The sequence below is a fragment of the Misgurnus anguillicaudatus genome, chromosome 24 (assembly GCF_027580225.2).
Source record: "Misgurnus anguillicaudatus chromosome 24, ASM2758022v2, whole genome shotgun sequence".
Lineage (NCBI taxonomy): Eukaryota > Metazoa > Chordata > Actinopteri > Cypriniformes > Cobitidae > Misgurnus > Misgurnus anguillicaudatus.
The window spans coordinates 38879271-38892469 of record NC_073360.2 but is presented as its reverse complement, the minus strand read 5'-3'; the positions used below and the strand labels follow the sequence as shown (position 1 = coordinate 38892469).

The 13199-nt window shown below is 38.1% G+C and overlaps 2 protein-coding genes across 2 annotated transcripts in view; both read left to right on the top strand.

Annotated features, from left to right (window-relative positions):
* Window positions 1-13199, top strand: part of LOC141361709 (NACHT, LRR and PYD domains-containing protein 14-like) — a 273710-nt gene that overhangs the window by 209410 nt on the left and 51101 nt on the right. The window lies entirely within an intron of this gene.
* LOC129438619 (protein NLRC3) overlaps window positions 1-13199 on the top strand; it is a 34076-nt gene that overhangs the window by 10913 nt on the left and 9964 nt on the right. The window contains exons 6-8 of the mRNA XM_073862957.1: window positions 2010-2084; window positions 2269-4038; window positions 4333-4506. Of these exons, the coding sequence (XP_073719058.1) occupies window positions 2010-2084; window positions 2269-4038; window positions 4333-4506 (2019 nt within the window). The remainder of the gene's footprint in view (window positions 1-2009; window positions 2085-2268; window positions 4039-4332; window positions 4507-13199) is intronic.

Below are 13199 nucleotides of genomic sequence, written 5' to 3'. Positions count from 1 at the left end.
ATAATGTTGTTACTGACCTATTTGAGGACTGTAGGTAAAAGTAACCCCACATTTTAGACAAACGGAAGCACTATTTAGTCACTAAAGAGACACGCCTTTGTCTAATCTTTTTGTCCACACTTAACAGCTGACAACTGTGATGTGTAGGCCAAAAGTTAATCTAAGCATACCAAGAGCCTTAAATATGCCTGAAATAAAAGTAAACTTTGACGCGATGCCATGGCAACAGCATTTCGAGATATCTTTTTGCATTTTAGCATCTCTTATGTTGGCCAAGTCTGGACTGGGGCAATCGCACGAATCCCCTAGGAAGAGTATTTCAAAGTTTACCTCATGCAACTGTCAAATTATCCAACTTTATGACTGACACATTTCCTGGCATCTGTTGGTGGTGCTATGCCTGAGACTCACAATAGGCACATCAATGTTTGACACGCTGCCATGGGAACATCGTTCGAGATATCAAACATCCCTTCGCAATTTATAATTTAAAACCTCTTTGCATCATGTTCACCACTTTTGATGTCAATTGCATGAATCCCACAGGACAGTGTTTCCCAAGCAGGGTGTCGGGGGCCCACAGGGGGGCCTTAGCACATTTCCAAGGGGTCCTCAAGATGATTTAAATTTATTAAAAATTGGACAAAACAAGCATTAAAATAAGCTAAAACAAGCAAAAATCAAGATATTTCTTATTTTTTGGCCAAATTTAGTAGTGAATAATATACATCTGTCTAGTCATTTCAAATTCAATTTAATTTTATGTGGAAAATTTTTTGTGAGTGGGGGCCTTCAAATATTATTGTGGGCACCTTGGGGCCTTGAAGTGAAAAAGGTTGGGAACCACTGCCTTAGGAGGCAACCCAATACCACGAAATTATGTACCTATAGGCACGTATGGGCCAATGTGAAAATGTCACGTTTCGCTGCGTTGGAGCGTGAGCATGTCACGCTTTTCTGTTTGTGTCACTGTCACGTATTGGTTACTCAACTTTTTTGTCCTAATTTCTTACCATTGTCGCTTCGGTTTTTTGTCAGGAGGGTTTTTCTCCTAGGTTTTTTTTTCAACTCCTGGGGAGTCAGCTGACATTGGCTTAACTTAGCACCCTCTTCTATACGTTACATTATTAATACGCTCGCTAGTATGGTTAATCCTAACCGCTGTATTCTGCTGCTTATGTTGTCCATCAATTTTCTGTTTCTCCTGCATTTATTAATGTAAAGCTGCTTTGAAACAATTAACAATTGTGAAAGGACTATATAAATAAAATTTAATTGAATGGTGCCATTCTGGCCTGCTCTCGGGGCTCGGGACCCAAATGTAAAAGGCCTGCAGTCAGGTTTATAAAAACTCTGAAACATATAATTATCTTTTATAATTAGGTGATACTGAGAGAGACACATCGTGATAAGCACTCAGTTAAATGTATAGTTTTGTATTAAATGAAAAGATCAAAAGTGTTTTTTAATAAAAAATTAGTTTTAATAGTATAGTTTATAAGTAGTTTATAAGTATAGTAGGGGCAGCTATCCCACTCTACTACCCAAATCTAATCCTATCCCTGACCATACAGAGAAAAAGAGATGAGGTATTATTCTGCATTATCAGACAAATTGATACAGAGTTAAATTTTAGCCCATATTCACATGGGATTAGTATTACCTGGTGACCTCTAGTGATTTGTCTTTGATCTTAATCTTCTGTAATTTGTAAAGTAAAAATTCCTCTGCAAATGACCAACCATATTTCGCCAAACTCCGAGGTCCTGTGATAATATTAGTCCCGTGCGAATCGAGACTTAGATGTATGAGTGTAATTTTTAAATCACACAAGGTCTCCAGATAATACTAATCCTGTGTGAATAGTACTTTTAAATTAAAGTAGCATAATTGTATAATTTATGAAAAATGTATTAGTAAATTACATTAACAGTTAATAAAGTAATGTGAAAAAAATCCACTAATATTAAAGTGTAAATTGATTCTTGATCCTCAATCTTGCCATTCAGGTTTATGAGGAGGAAGTTTGAGCAATCTAAGAATCAACTACAAGACTTCAATGAAAACATGTATCGTGGTTTCAGGTAAATCATAGGATTGTATATTATTTAGTTGTAGACATTGGAAAATGTTGACCACATGATATTTAAACAAATTGAAATAAATAAAACATTTTACAAACCATGAATAAGTCCTGTGTTTATGATGCAAAAATAAAAAGCAAATTGCTCTTAACATTTTTACTCAACTTTGTCTGCTAATTTACAGCCATGAGTTGAATCTAGCTGAACAAGTCCTGAACACATTTAAATCAAATCTGAGGAACAAGTTTGAGTGTTTGTTTGAGGGAATATCAAGTGAGAGAAACCTAACACTACTGAATGAGATCTACACAGAGCTCTACATCACAGAGAGTGAAAGTGGAGAGATCAATAATGAACATGAGGTGAGACAGATTGAGATACAATCCAGAACAACAACAACAGAGGAGACACCAATCAAATGTAATGACATCTTTAAACCTTTACCTGAACAACACAAACACATCAGAAGTGTGCTGACAAAGGGAGTCGCTGGCATTGGAAAAACAGTCTCTGTACAGAAGTTCATTCTGGACTGGGCTGAAGAGAAAGAGAATCAGGACGTCCACCTCATATTTCCACTTCCTTTCAGAGAGATCAATTTGATGAAGGACAAAACACTCAGTCTTTTAGATCTTCTTCATCTTTTCTTCCCAGAGACAAAAGAAATGGAAATCTTCAGTGATAAATATAAAGTGTTGTTCATCTTTGATGGTTTGGATGAGTGTCGTCTGTCTCTGGATTTTCACAGCAGTGTGAGGTTGTGTGATGTAAATGAATCAACCTCAGTGGACGTGATGCTGACAAACCTCATCAAGGGGAATCTGTTTCCCTCTTCTCTCATCTGGATCACCTCCAGACCAGCAGCAGCTGATCTCATCCCCTCTGAGTGTGTTGATCGAGTCACAGAGGTACGAGGCTTCAGTGATCCACAGAAGGAGGAATACTTCAGGAAGAGAATCAGTGATGAGAGTCTGTCTGATCAAATCATCTCACACCTGAAGTCATCCAGGAGTCTCTACATCATGTGTCACATCCCAGTCTTCTGCTGGATTTCAGTCACTGTTCTAGAGAGAATATTGAGTGAAGCAGAGAGTCAAGAGATCCCCAAGACTCTCACTCAAATGTACACACACTTCCTGATCATTCAGACAAACATCAAACATCAGAAGCACTATGACATTAAAGTGAAGGATGAAGAGATGATCTTCAAACTGGGTAAACTGGCTTTTGAGCATCTTGTGAAAGGCAATCTGATCTTCTATGATGAAGACTTGAGAGAGTGTGGCATTGATGTAGCAGAAGCATCAGTGTACTCAGGATTGTGTACTCAGATCTTCAGAGAGGAGTTTGGTTTGTATCAGGGGAAAGTTTACAGCTTTGTTCATCTGAGCATTCAGGAACATCTAGCAGCTCTATATGTGCACCTCAACTTTATTAACAATCACAAACAGCAGTTCGCTGAAAAAATGTTGCAGTTTAATTTATCTAACTTACACCAGAATGCTGTGGATGAGGCTCTTCAGAGTAAAAATGGACATCTGGATCTTTTTCTTCGTTTTCTTCTGGGTTTGTCAGTGGAGTCAAATCAGAATCTCATACGAGGTTTGATGACACAGACAGATCACAGCTCTCACAGCAATGAGAAAACAATCAAATACATCAAACAGAAGATCAGTGAGGATCTTTCACCAGAGAAATATATCAATCTGTTTCACTGTCTGAATGAACTGGGTGATCATTCACTAGTGGAGGAAGTCCAGCATCATCGGAAATCTAGAACATTATGTCAAACCGAACGCTCTCCATCTCAGTGGGCAGCTGTAGTTTTTGTGTTGTTGACATCAGAAGAGAAGTTTGAGCATTTTAGACTGGCAGATTTTATCCAAGGAAGACAACAAACACATGAAGAACTTCAGAAGCTGTTGCCTGTGATTTGTGAATCCAGATCAGTTCGGTACGAACAGTCTCTTCACTTTTTAAACCTCAAATCTTCAGTGGTGCAGATTTTATATGAGTTTAGTGTAAAGTGTGTTTGATATGTTTCATCAAGCTTTAAAAATGTAAGGTTGAAGAACATAATTTTGTTATATTTAAATGAAACAATTCAAGAGATTTGTAAAGTTTCAATAATTGTCATACAGTATGTCAAACCCAAAATCATGTTCAAAGATTTTTATCCAAAATCAATTTCACCATTTACTCATTCCCATGTAATTTTAAACCCACATTTATCTTAATTTCTCTACAGGATGATTAATCAAGGTATCATAGAAAAATATTGCGTTGATTTGACTTCAGCTCTAAGATCAAACCCATCACACCTGAGAGATCTGAATCTGTCTGAGAATAAATTTGGAGATTCAGGAGTGAAGCTAATCTCTGATGTACTGAAGAATCCTCAATGTAAACTGGAGATACTGAGGTAAGATTATTTCTAATAGAACTTGATGATAAAAAATGTTACTTGTAATGAGAATAATATCTTTTGGCATAAGCTCTTCTGAGACTTCACTGAAACATTCTAGCTCAAACCATCTGATCGAGCCCTTGCAAAACAATTATCAATTTTACAGCACTCATACAATTAGTTAACACCCAACATAAAACTTTAAACAGGAAACTAAAGCAAAAGACTTGGGACTCCTAAATTTAATACAACAGCAAACACGCTAGCATGTGTTAGATTTTCTTGAATTTGGCTGCTCAGTCTTTCAGGGCTCACCAATGCAGCATTAGAACGGTTCTAATACATAAAGTAAGCCGGACCAAAGTTCAGGGGAAAAGAGTTTTTTGAAGGAAGTCATGTAGCATAGCAGTCTTCTATATCTTAACCCTCTGGGGTCTGACCATTTTGGGACACCGTCAGATGTTTTGACATGATCTCACATTTGGTCTTTTTTCATTTGTTTTAAACAAATTAATGGCAAGTGTCTCATAACACTGCGTTCAGCACAAACTGGGCTACAATATTATATGAGCTACATGTATGTACAGTAGTCTAGAGTTTTTTCTTTAAAATTATGTGAAACTCATTCTGCCTACTCATTCACATAAAACAATATATTGATTTAGAAATTGTAAGACACTTTTTATTTAGAAGGGCCGTATGCGTGAAGGACTGATTGACAGCTAAGAAACAAAAGACTTGCATAATAAGCTGCATAATGAGCCTTTAGGCAGGAATGTGAGAGGGAACTACAGTAAAGATTGTGAGGACAAATGTATACATGCTTGTTTGAGGTTTATTAAGAAGTTAACAATACAATCAAAATAGAAATGAAGGTCAGTGGGACATTTTCTGTTAATTTGGAAACAAAACCTATTCAAATTGTCCACAGAAATACCATATAAGCTTACATTGGTCTTTTTTTACATGTAATGCAGTTTTTAATCAGTAATGCAGATTTTTATCACATGTCGTGCTTGTGTTCGGAATTTGGGATTCCACCACACCTGATTGAACCTGTAAATCATTTTTTCATCGCCTATATGGCCTAGTGAATGGATTTGTGTAGCCAGATAAGGCAGAAGACATTCAGCAGCCACAGTCTGTGTGCCCAATCGCCAAATATTATCATTGTGTAGTTTTGCTCAATTTTCCATCCATGACCATATTTCTTCTTTTGGTGAATTACTCTGCATGTGTTTGATATCTGAAATTGTTTGTTTTTCTTTCTACAATGGTAGTAATACTGCTTTCTCCACACCCCTTTCTTTTCCAGCTTGTTTAGCAGCAGCATCTGCTAGGGCATTGACTTAGGCTTCAGCTGTTGTGTCCTTTGTGTGTGATTTTACCTTCAGAATAGTGACTTCACTCAGTACCTTTAGAGCTTTTAGAATTTCTTTAACACTCTGGGGTCGGCTGCGACGCGGGCACCGCAAGGTCTTTATTTTTCATTCACTCCGCAAAGAGACTTAGATAACTCTGCTGATTTTTGACATACAGATATGATTTATACATAATTTTAAAAGTGTCTAGTTTTTTTCTGTCCACTCCCAATAAAAACAGAATGTTGTGCTTTTCGCAAAATTAAGAAAATAAACATGATGCTCGTTTTGTTCTCTCTCCCCCTCAGTGAAGTCCTTTCTCAAACGCGTCAGAAAAATAAACTGTAACTTAACAAATACTTGTCACAGAAACAAAAGATAAATGTCTACATAATGCTTGGAATGTCTACTTTTAAATGATGTGAGATCGAAAACATATATTGTCGTTCGGTGTAAACTGTATGAGAAGGAGGACAAGTACTGTTTTTCTCTTGTTACCTGATTACCTTTAATGAGAACAGATCGCCACACCCCCGCGCCATTAAAGTAAGTGAGCAGAAACATCCATATGCATAACTCGTGCCTCCTGCAGTCAATGGATACACAATTCACAATCCAGTCTCTCTATTCCTTGTTGTTTCATCCGAATGCACCAAACACGACATCTATCCTTATTTACTTGCGTATGTGTGTCAGGAAACTCGACGCGTTTTTTTGGTATTCTTATAAAATACGCGACTGCAAACAGTACAATCCTTATTTAGTTGCGTATGTGTGTCAATATCTCCAGACGTGAGTGTTTCTTTGTTCTTCCGTCAAACATTTCACGCGAGGGGAACATGCATAAACAAACACACGAGTCAGGAAACTCGACGCGGTTTTTGGTATTCTTATAAAATACGCGACTGCAAACAGTACAATCCTTACTTAGTTGCGTCTAAACACAGAAACACGCGCCTGTGCACACATTCACTGCTTTCATGATCAACACGTGAGGTAATAGCGGCAGCTGTAAACAAACATTGATACGTTTTTACACGCTTGTCCCTTGTTGTGTTTCTACTATAATGATTACAAAAACACAAATAATAGTCCAGACAACGATATGCAGTTTTTATTTTGAGCTATACTACACAAAATTAAAACTCTCGCTGGCCAACCAATCACTATTCCTGGGTTCATTTTTACGATGGCCAAAACAGTACCTTTACTATGATTACTATGGTTGTTAAAGGTATACTTGTGAAATCAATAGAAAATATTTATACATATATACACACATTTATATATATATATATATATATATATATATATATATATATATATATATATATATATATATATATATATATATATATATTTATACAACAGTTCTTTCTGGTTCTCGAATCTGATTGGCTAAGAGCTATACGATATTGTGCTGATAACGGCACTGTAACCGCTTCACCTTTCGTATTATTCCGCCACCTAGTGAATGGAGGTCCTAAGCAGGCTCATCTCTGAATGGAAAAACACAGACGCGCCGTTTGAATCACTCTCCGTGTGTCTTATTAGTTTACTAGCTCATAAATCAGTCTGACCAGTCAAAGATCAGCGCTCTTGTATGTTACGTTAAAGTTAATGGGAGAAATGTCTTGTCACATCGTGTGGACGATTAACACTTGGAAAGAGGAATATAAACACTCGTTTTTTTCTGGAGCTATATCTTTTATCAGAACGCGAAAACACCGTGGAACTGCAGGTAAGCACCGCAGCTTTTAAATGTGGACATTGATCATTTACTTTATCGTGACGTGACTATTAAAACATGTTATGAGATATCACCACTGATATATTTATAAGCAGCATGCAAAAACATCTCTCTGACACTTATAAAAAACCGTTTTATATAGTACTGACAAGAACAAAGTTTAATAATAATAATCGAGTGCTCGTATCGCGTTAAGAATAAATGAGAAAGCAATAGTAACGTTACACAAGTATAGTTTTATTAACTTTTACCTCGCGCCAAAACAATAACAACACAAAAGACACTAAATATGAATAAAAAAACAAGTACTAGTTTGATCATGACACCAAATACTGCTGATTTGATCTCATTTTTGACCATCATAAACAAACAAGGCCAACATGAGAGCCAGGGAATACCTTTCAGAGATGTAGCCCAGAGAGGGCGGTGGTCAGCGGGGCGAGTGAACACTGACGTCCCCTCATGCTTTGGTTCTCATTCGTACCGAATCTCACTAAGCAAACGTTCAAACAGGCGCTATCTTTACTAATCGACTGCAGATTTAAATATAATTCAGATACATTCTCGACTGAACTAATCTTAAAACTACACTTTGTGACCAAGAAACGGTAATATGAAGAAACGGCTTTTCCGTCCATTGAGTTGTTATGAGATTCAAAGCAGCCGAAAGTTTTACCTGTCATTCTGGCCGCCCTCAAATCCGTGGCGGAAGAAGTAGTTCTCAAACAAAGAGGCTTTTAAAATAACTCCGTTGTTGTTTTCTAGTTTTCGTTTTTCAAACGTGTGCCGTCGAACTGTTGTATAAAAGCAATATCGCTCTCGGAGTCGTGTGATATAGCTCTATATCATCACGGCTGTGATTGCCTCCGGCACTCGGCCTGCGGCCTCGTGCCTCTGGCCTAATCACAGCCGTGATGATATAGAGCTATATCACACTCCTACTCGAGCGATATTGCTTAAATATATATATATATATATATATATACATATATATATACAGTGCTTTAAGTGGCCCAAAAGAGGTGCCGGTACTCTATTTTTTTTTGCTGACTCGACTCCTATATTGAAGGGGTTTTATATTTAGCAGTCAACAGACGACCTTGTAAAAAAGAATTAATCCTTTTATAAATTTGTGGATTTGCTTGAGCTAGAAATAGCTACTGAACATAAATAAAATGTGCAAAAGGATTTTGAAAAAATACCATTAGAAAGAGCTATTGTAGAAAGAGTTTTTGAACATAAATAAAATGTGCAAAAGGTAGATATGTGAGTAACATTTTCAGCATGGTAAATGCTAAAACTAGTGGTTCAGATAGAAAAAGCTTGAAAAAAAACATTAAAATGACACCAAGACCATGTCTATGGGGTCAAGAATAACAAAATACTGGCCACTTGAAACTCTAAAGTCATTTATTTTGTCCCATTTTTTTCCATTTTGCGGGTGGTAAAACTACTGTGCACGTCGTTCAAATTCATTGAAATTTCGTTTACTTTTAGTTTAGCAATTAAACTAAATGTATATTAAAATTTCAAGAATGTTTTCTGCACATCGCCTGAGGAAATCCGAAGTTGCGTCGAGGGGAACCAAACTGACAGCCGCGACAGCGGAGATTATCACGTACCTACAAGGCTTGCGTCTGACCTGCAGCTATCATTCTGGCTTGGTGGGATTTCAGCGAGTCCTCTGATTCTGAAGGTGTTCTTTTACTACTCAGAGTCTAAAACAAGGAGGGCATATTACGTGTTCATTGTATTTTCATTTTAACCGAGCAGCTATGGTTGAGTGTTTCACACACAAACACACACCTCTCCAGAGCACGTTGACACTGACTGAAGGACGCATGCGCTTTTAACTTGTAAACGCAAGGGTGTATGGGTAATGTAGTCTCTGCTTTCGGTGGAACGAATTAGGAAGCGTACATTAAGGGCGCTCTGAAAAGCGGCAGCGCAGCCAAATGATTAAATTAAACCTCTGATTTTTAAACAGATGAGCGTTCCGGTACGCTAAAAGCACGTTCTGGGCGCACGTAGAGGTGGTGGTACGCTCAAGAGCTATTTTTAGAAGTGGCGGTACTGAGTACCGGGGCGTTCCGGCCCACTTAAAGCACTGTATATATATATATATATACATATATACACACACATATATATATATATATATATATATATATATATATATATATATATATATATATATATATATATATGTATATAATGTTTTGTTATAAATTCCCATGGTTTTACTACAGAGAAAGTTACATTCCTGTTGAACATCCCTACAAGGCTCATTATTTGGCTCATTATGCAACTCTTTTGTTCCTCAGCTGTCAATCACTGATTATTCAGGAGCTATCCCACCTCCAGCATACAGCCTTTCCCAGGAAAAAGGGTCTTAGAAATTGTAAATCAATACATTGCTTTTTGTGCATTGCTAACAGGGCATGTACAGCACGTGGACATTTTGACGATGATTTTCGGATCTAGTATAAGGCTGGAAACAAGTCCAATAGCTAGGTAGACTGCCTTCACTGCTCGCAGACAAGGTCCAAAACCTAGAGCCACATTATCTAGTTTTGCAGAGTAATAACCCACTGGCCTCTGCACATTTCCATGTTCTTGTGTCAGTATAGCTGTCATGTACCCATCTTTCTCATTCACAAACATGGTAAAAAGGTCTTCCTGTGTCAGGTATTCCTAAAGTAGGTGCTTCAGTTTCTGAAATGCTTTGTCAGCTTCTTCACTAAAAACAATGTTTTCCTTGGAATGTGGATTTCCCTTTAGCAAATCATACAGAGGGTGAGCTATTTCAGTATATGAGTCCACCCAAGATCTGTTGTAATTACATAGTCCTAAAAATTTCCTCAGTTCTTGGACTGTTGTGGGTGTCGGGGTTTCTTTGACTGCCTTTGTTCTGTCTTGGGTTATTGTTCTTTCACCCTTTGAAATCTTTTGTCCTAGATATATCACTTCTCTTTGCATTATCTGAGCTTTTTCTAAGCTTGCTTTGTGACCTTTAGAGCTAAGATAATCCAGAAGGGCTCTTACATCTTTCTCATGTTCTGGTGGTGTTTGAGGCAATTAGTACATCATCAACATACAGTATGATCTCTGATGTCACAACTGGCATGTCAGTGGACGTTAAATGTGTTCTTAGAGCTTGATGGTAGACAGTAGGCCTGTTGTGAAATCCTTGAGGAAGGCGTTTAAACTGATAATGTTGCCCTGCAACAGTAAAACCGAGCCAGGGCTGAGATTCAGTTGCCAGGGGCACTGACTAAAAGCCATTAGCCATATCTAGGACAGTAAACCACTCATGTTCTGGTTTGAGGGTGTTAAAAATGGTTGCTGGATTAGCTACTAGAGGTGTCAATGTATCCACACATTTTTTGGCTTCCCTGTAATTCACTGTTAGTCTCCAATGGCTGTTAGCTTTTCTTAATGGACAGATTAGACTGTTAGATGCACTCTGTTTTCATTAGAATGCCATGCCTTTCCAGCTGTTGAACAATAGGAAGAATGCCCTGGATATATTTGTTGCTGATAGGATATTGTTTTATACTTGGTGGTGCCTTCCCAGTAAATGATACAGGAGACATATGTAACAGTCCACAGTCATCCTTATCTTCTGCCCAAATGCAATGTTGCTGTAGATCAGTCTTTTCAAGTCTTCTCAATTTCCATGATGCCCTACCATCCTCAAAGCTTAGTGATAAGTTAAATTTCAACAATGTGTCAAGTCCAAATAAAGGTTGAGTAATTTGTTTTACCCAAACTTTTGTTTCCACTTGATGAGGTCCAATGCACATTATAATATTTTCAGTCTTTCTCAGAATGATATCTTCCCCCCTGCTCTATTTGCGGTGATGTGTTCCTTGCTCACTGAAATCTTAATTTTGTTAGCCATTATCCAATAAAAACTGAATATCAAAGTCATTTACATTAGCAAATACATAGAGTCTATTGTTTTTTTGAAGAAGTGCCGCTAGCAGGTGTTGCAGAGAGGGGTTTTCTAGTTTTCCTGTGGTTCAACTGCATTGAGAAGAGACTGTTTTTTTTCTTAGGTGAGCTTCTAGAATTTTTTATTTATGTCTTCATTATCTGTATTTTAATTTATCAGTCTTTGTTTGCATTCTCGCATCCAGTGTTCCTCTTTGTTGCAATAGTTACATCTTCCCTGTTGCCCTGGAGGGTAACGGCGGCCCTCTGGATGTTCATTCCTTGTGGTCCTGTTATTTTACCTCAAGGTTCCGGACTGCAAGGAACTAATTTTGACATCATGGGCCCTATTTTAACGATCTGAAACGCAAGTTCGAAGCGCGAAGCGCAAGTGACTTTGTGGGCGGATCTTGGGCGCTGTTGCTATTTTCCCGGCGGGAGAAATAAGTCTTGCGCCGGGCGCAAATCAATAAGGGGTTGGTCTGAAGTAGGTTCATTATTCATAGGTGTGGTTTGGGCGTAACGTCAAATAAACCAATCAGAACGCTATCCAACATTCCCTTTAAACGCAAGGGCGCAAGTTCCATGGCGGGTTGCTATTATTATGACGGATTTACCAGGCGCACGCCAGGAGCGGTTCACAGCCGAGGAGACCCACGTTCTTGTAAGAGCAGTCAAAGACAGAGAAGTTGTTTTGTATGGGGATGGGAGAAACCCGCCCAAATCAGCGTCGGTTAAACAGGCGTGAGAGGAAATAGCCGCAATTGTCTCATCAGCTGCGCCAAGCACTACAATGATGTCAGGAGACGGGGGGATCCCAATCTTGCCAGCATAAATCGGGCACGCCGGGCACGAGGACATCGCTGCGTCCACGCTCACCGCTGAAAGGGTTTGGGGGCTTTGAAATCGGACACAAGAAACGCAAGCAAGGTCCAACCCCAAAGTACACTTACAAATCAAGTTCACATACATGAAGGTTTCTTATGAAAACATTTTAATTATTATTTAGATAAAATAAACGTAATACAGCCACACAACAAACTTATGAAAATATTTTAATCGTTATTTGCATGATAATTGTTTAACGCTGCCACACAAAATAAATAAAAACTATCACCACAATGTTCACCAAAATGATTTCTCTTATCTCATGTATTAATATTTTTTATTGTAACAATTTATGATTTAATTATTTCCCTTATCTTATATTTTTTATTGTAACAATTTATGATTTTCAAAAATAACTGTTGCATCTGTGTAGATTAGATAAGCAATGCACGTTGTGCGCGCTATACATTATGGTCAAGCATGCGCCCTTAAAATAGCATAATGAACCACGCGCAACGCGCCACTGACTATAGACTAGTTTTTTTTTTGGTTAGTAGCGCAATTGTTTTTTGAAACTGCAAAATAGCATAAGAGATGGTTTGCGCCGGAGCACGCCTCTTTTTTTGCGCTGAACCGCCCAGGGAGCGCAAGTTCATTCCCTAGTTTGCCGACGTGCGTCTGTGGAGGGAAAAACCCGCTGTGCGCCAGTGCAAAATACGAAATGATACATGCGTCACTGACAAAGTCAATTGCGCTGGGTGCAAGATAGGGCCCCATGTGTTCTTTCAATTTTTACAGACCATTCAACAATCTGATAAAAGGCTATCCCAATG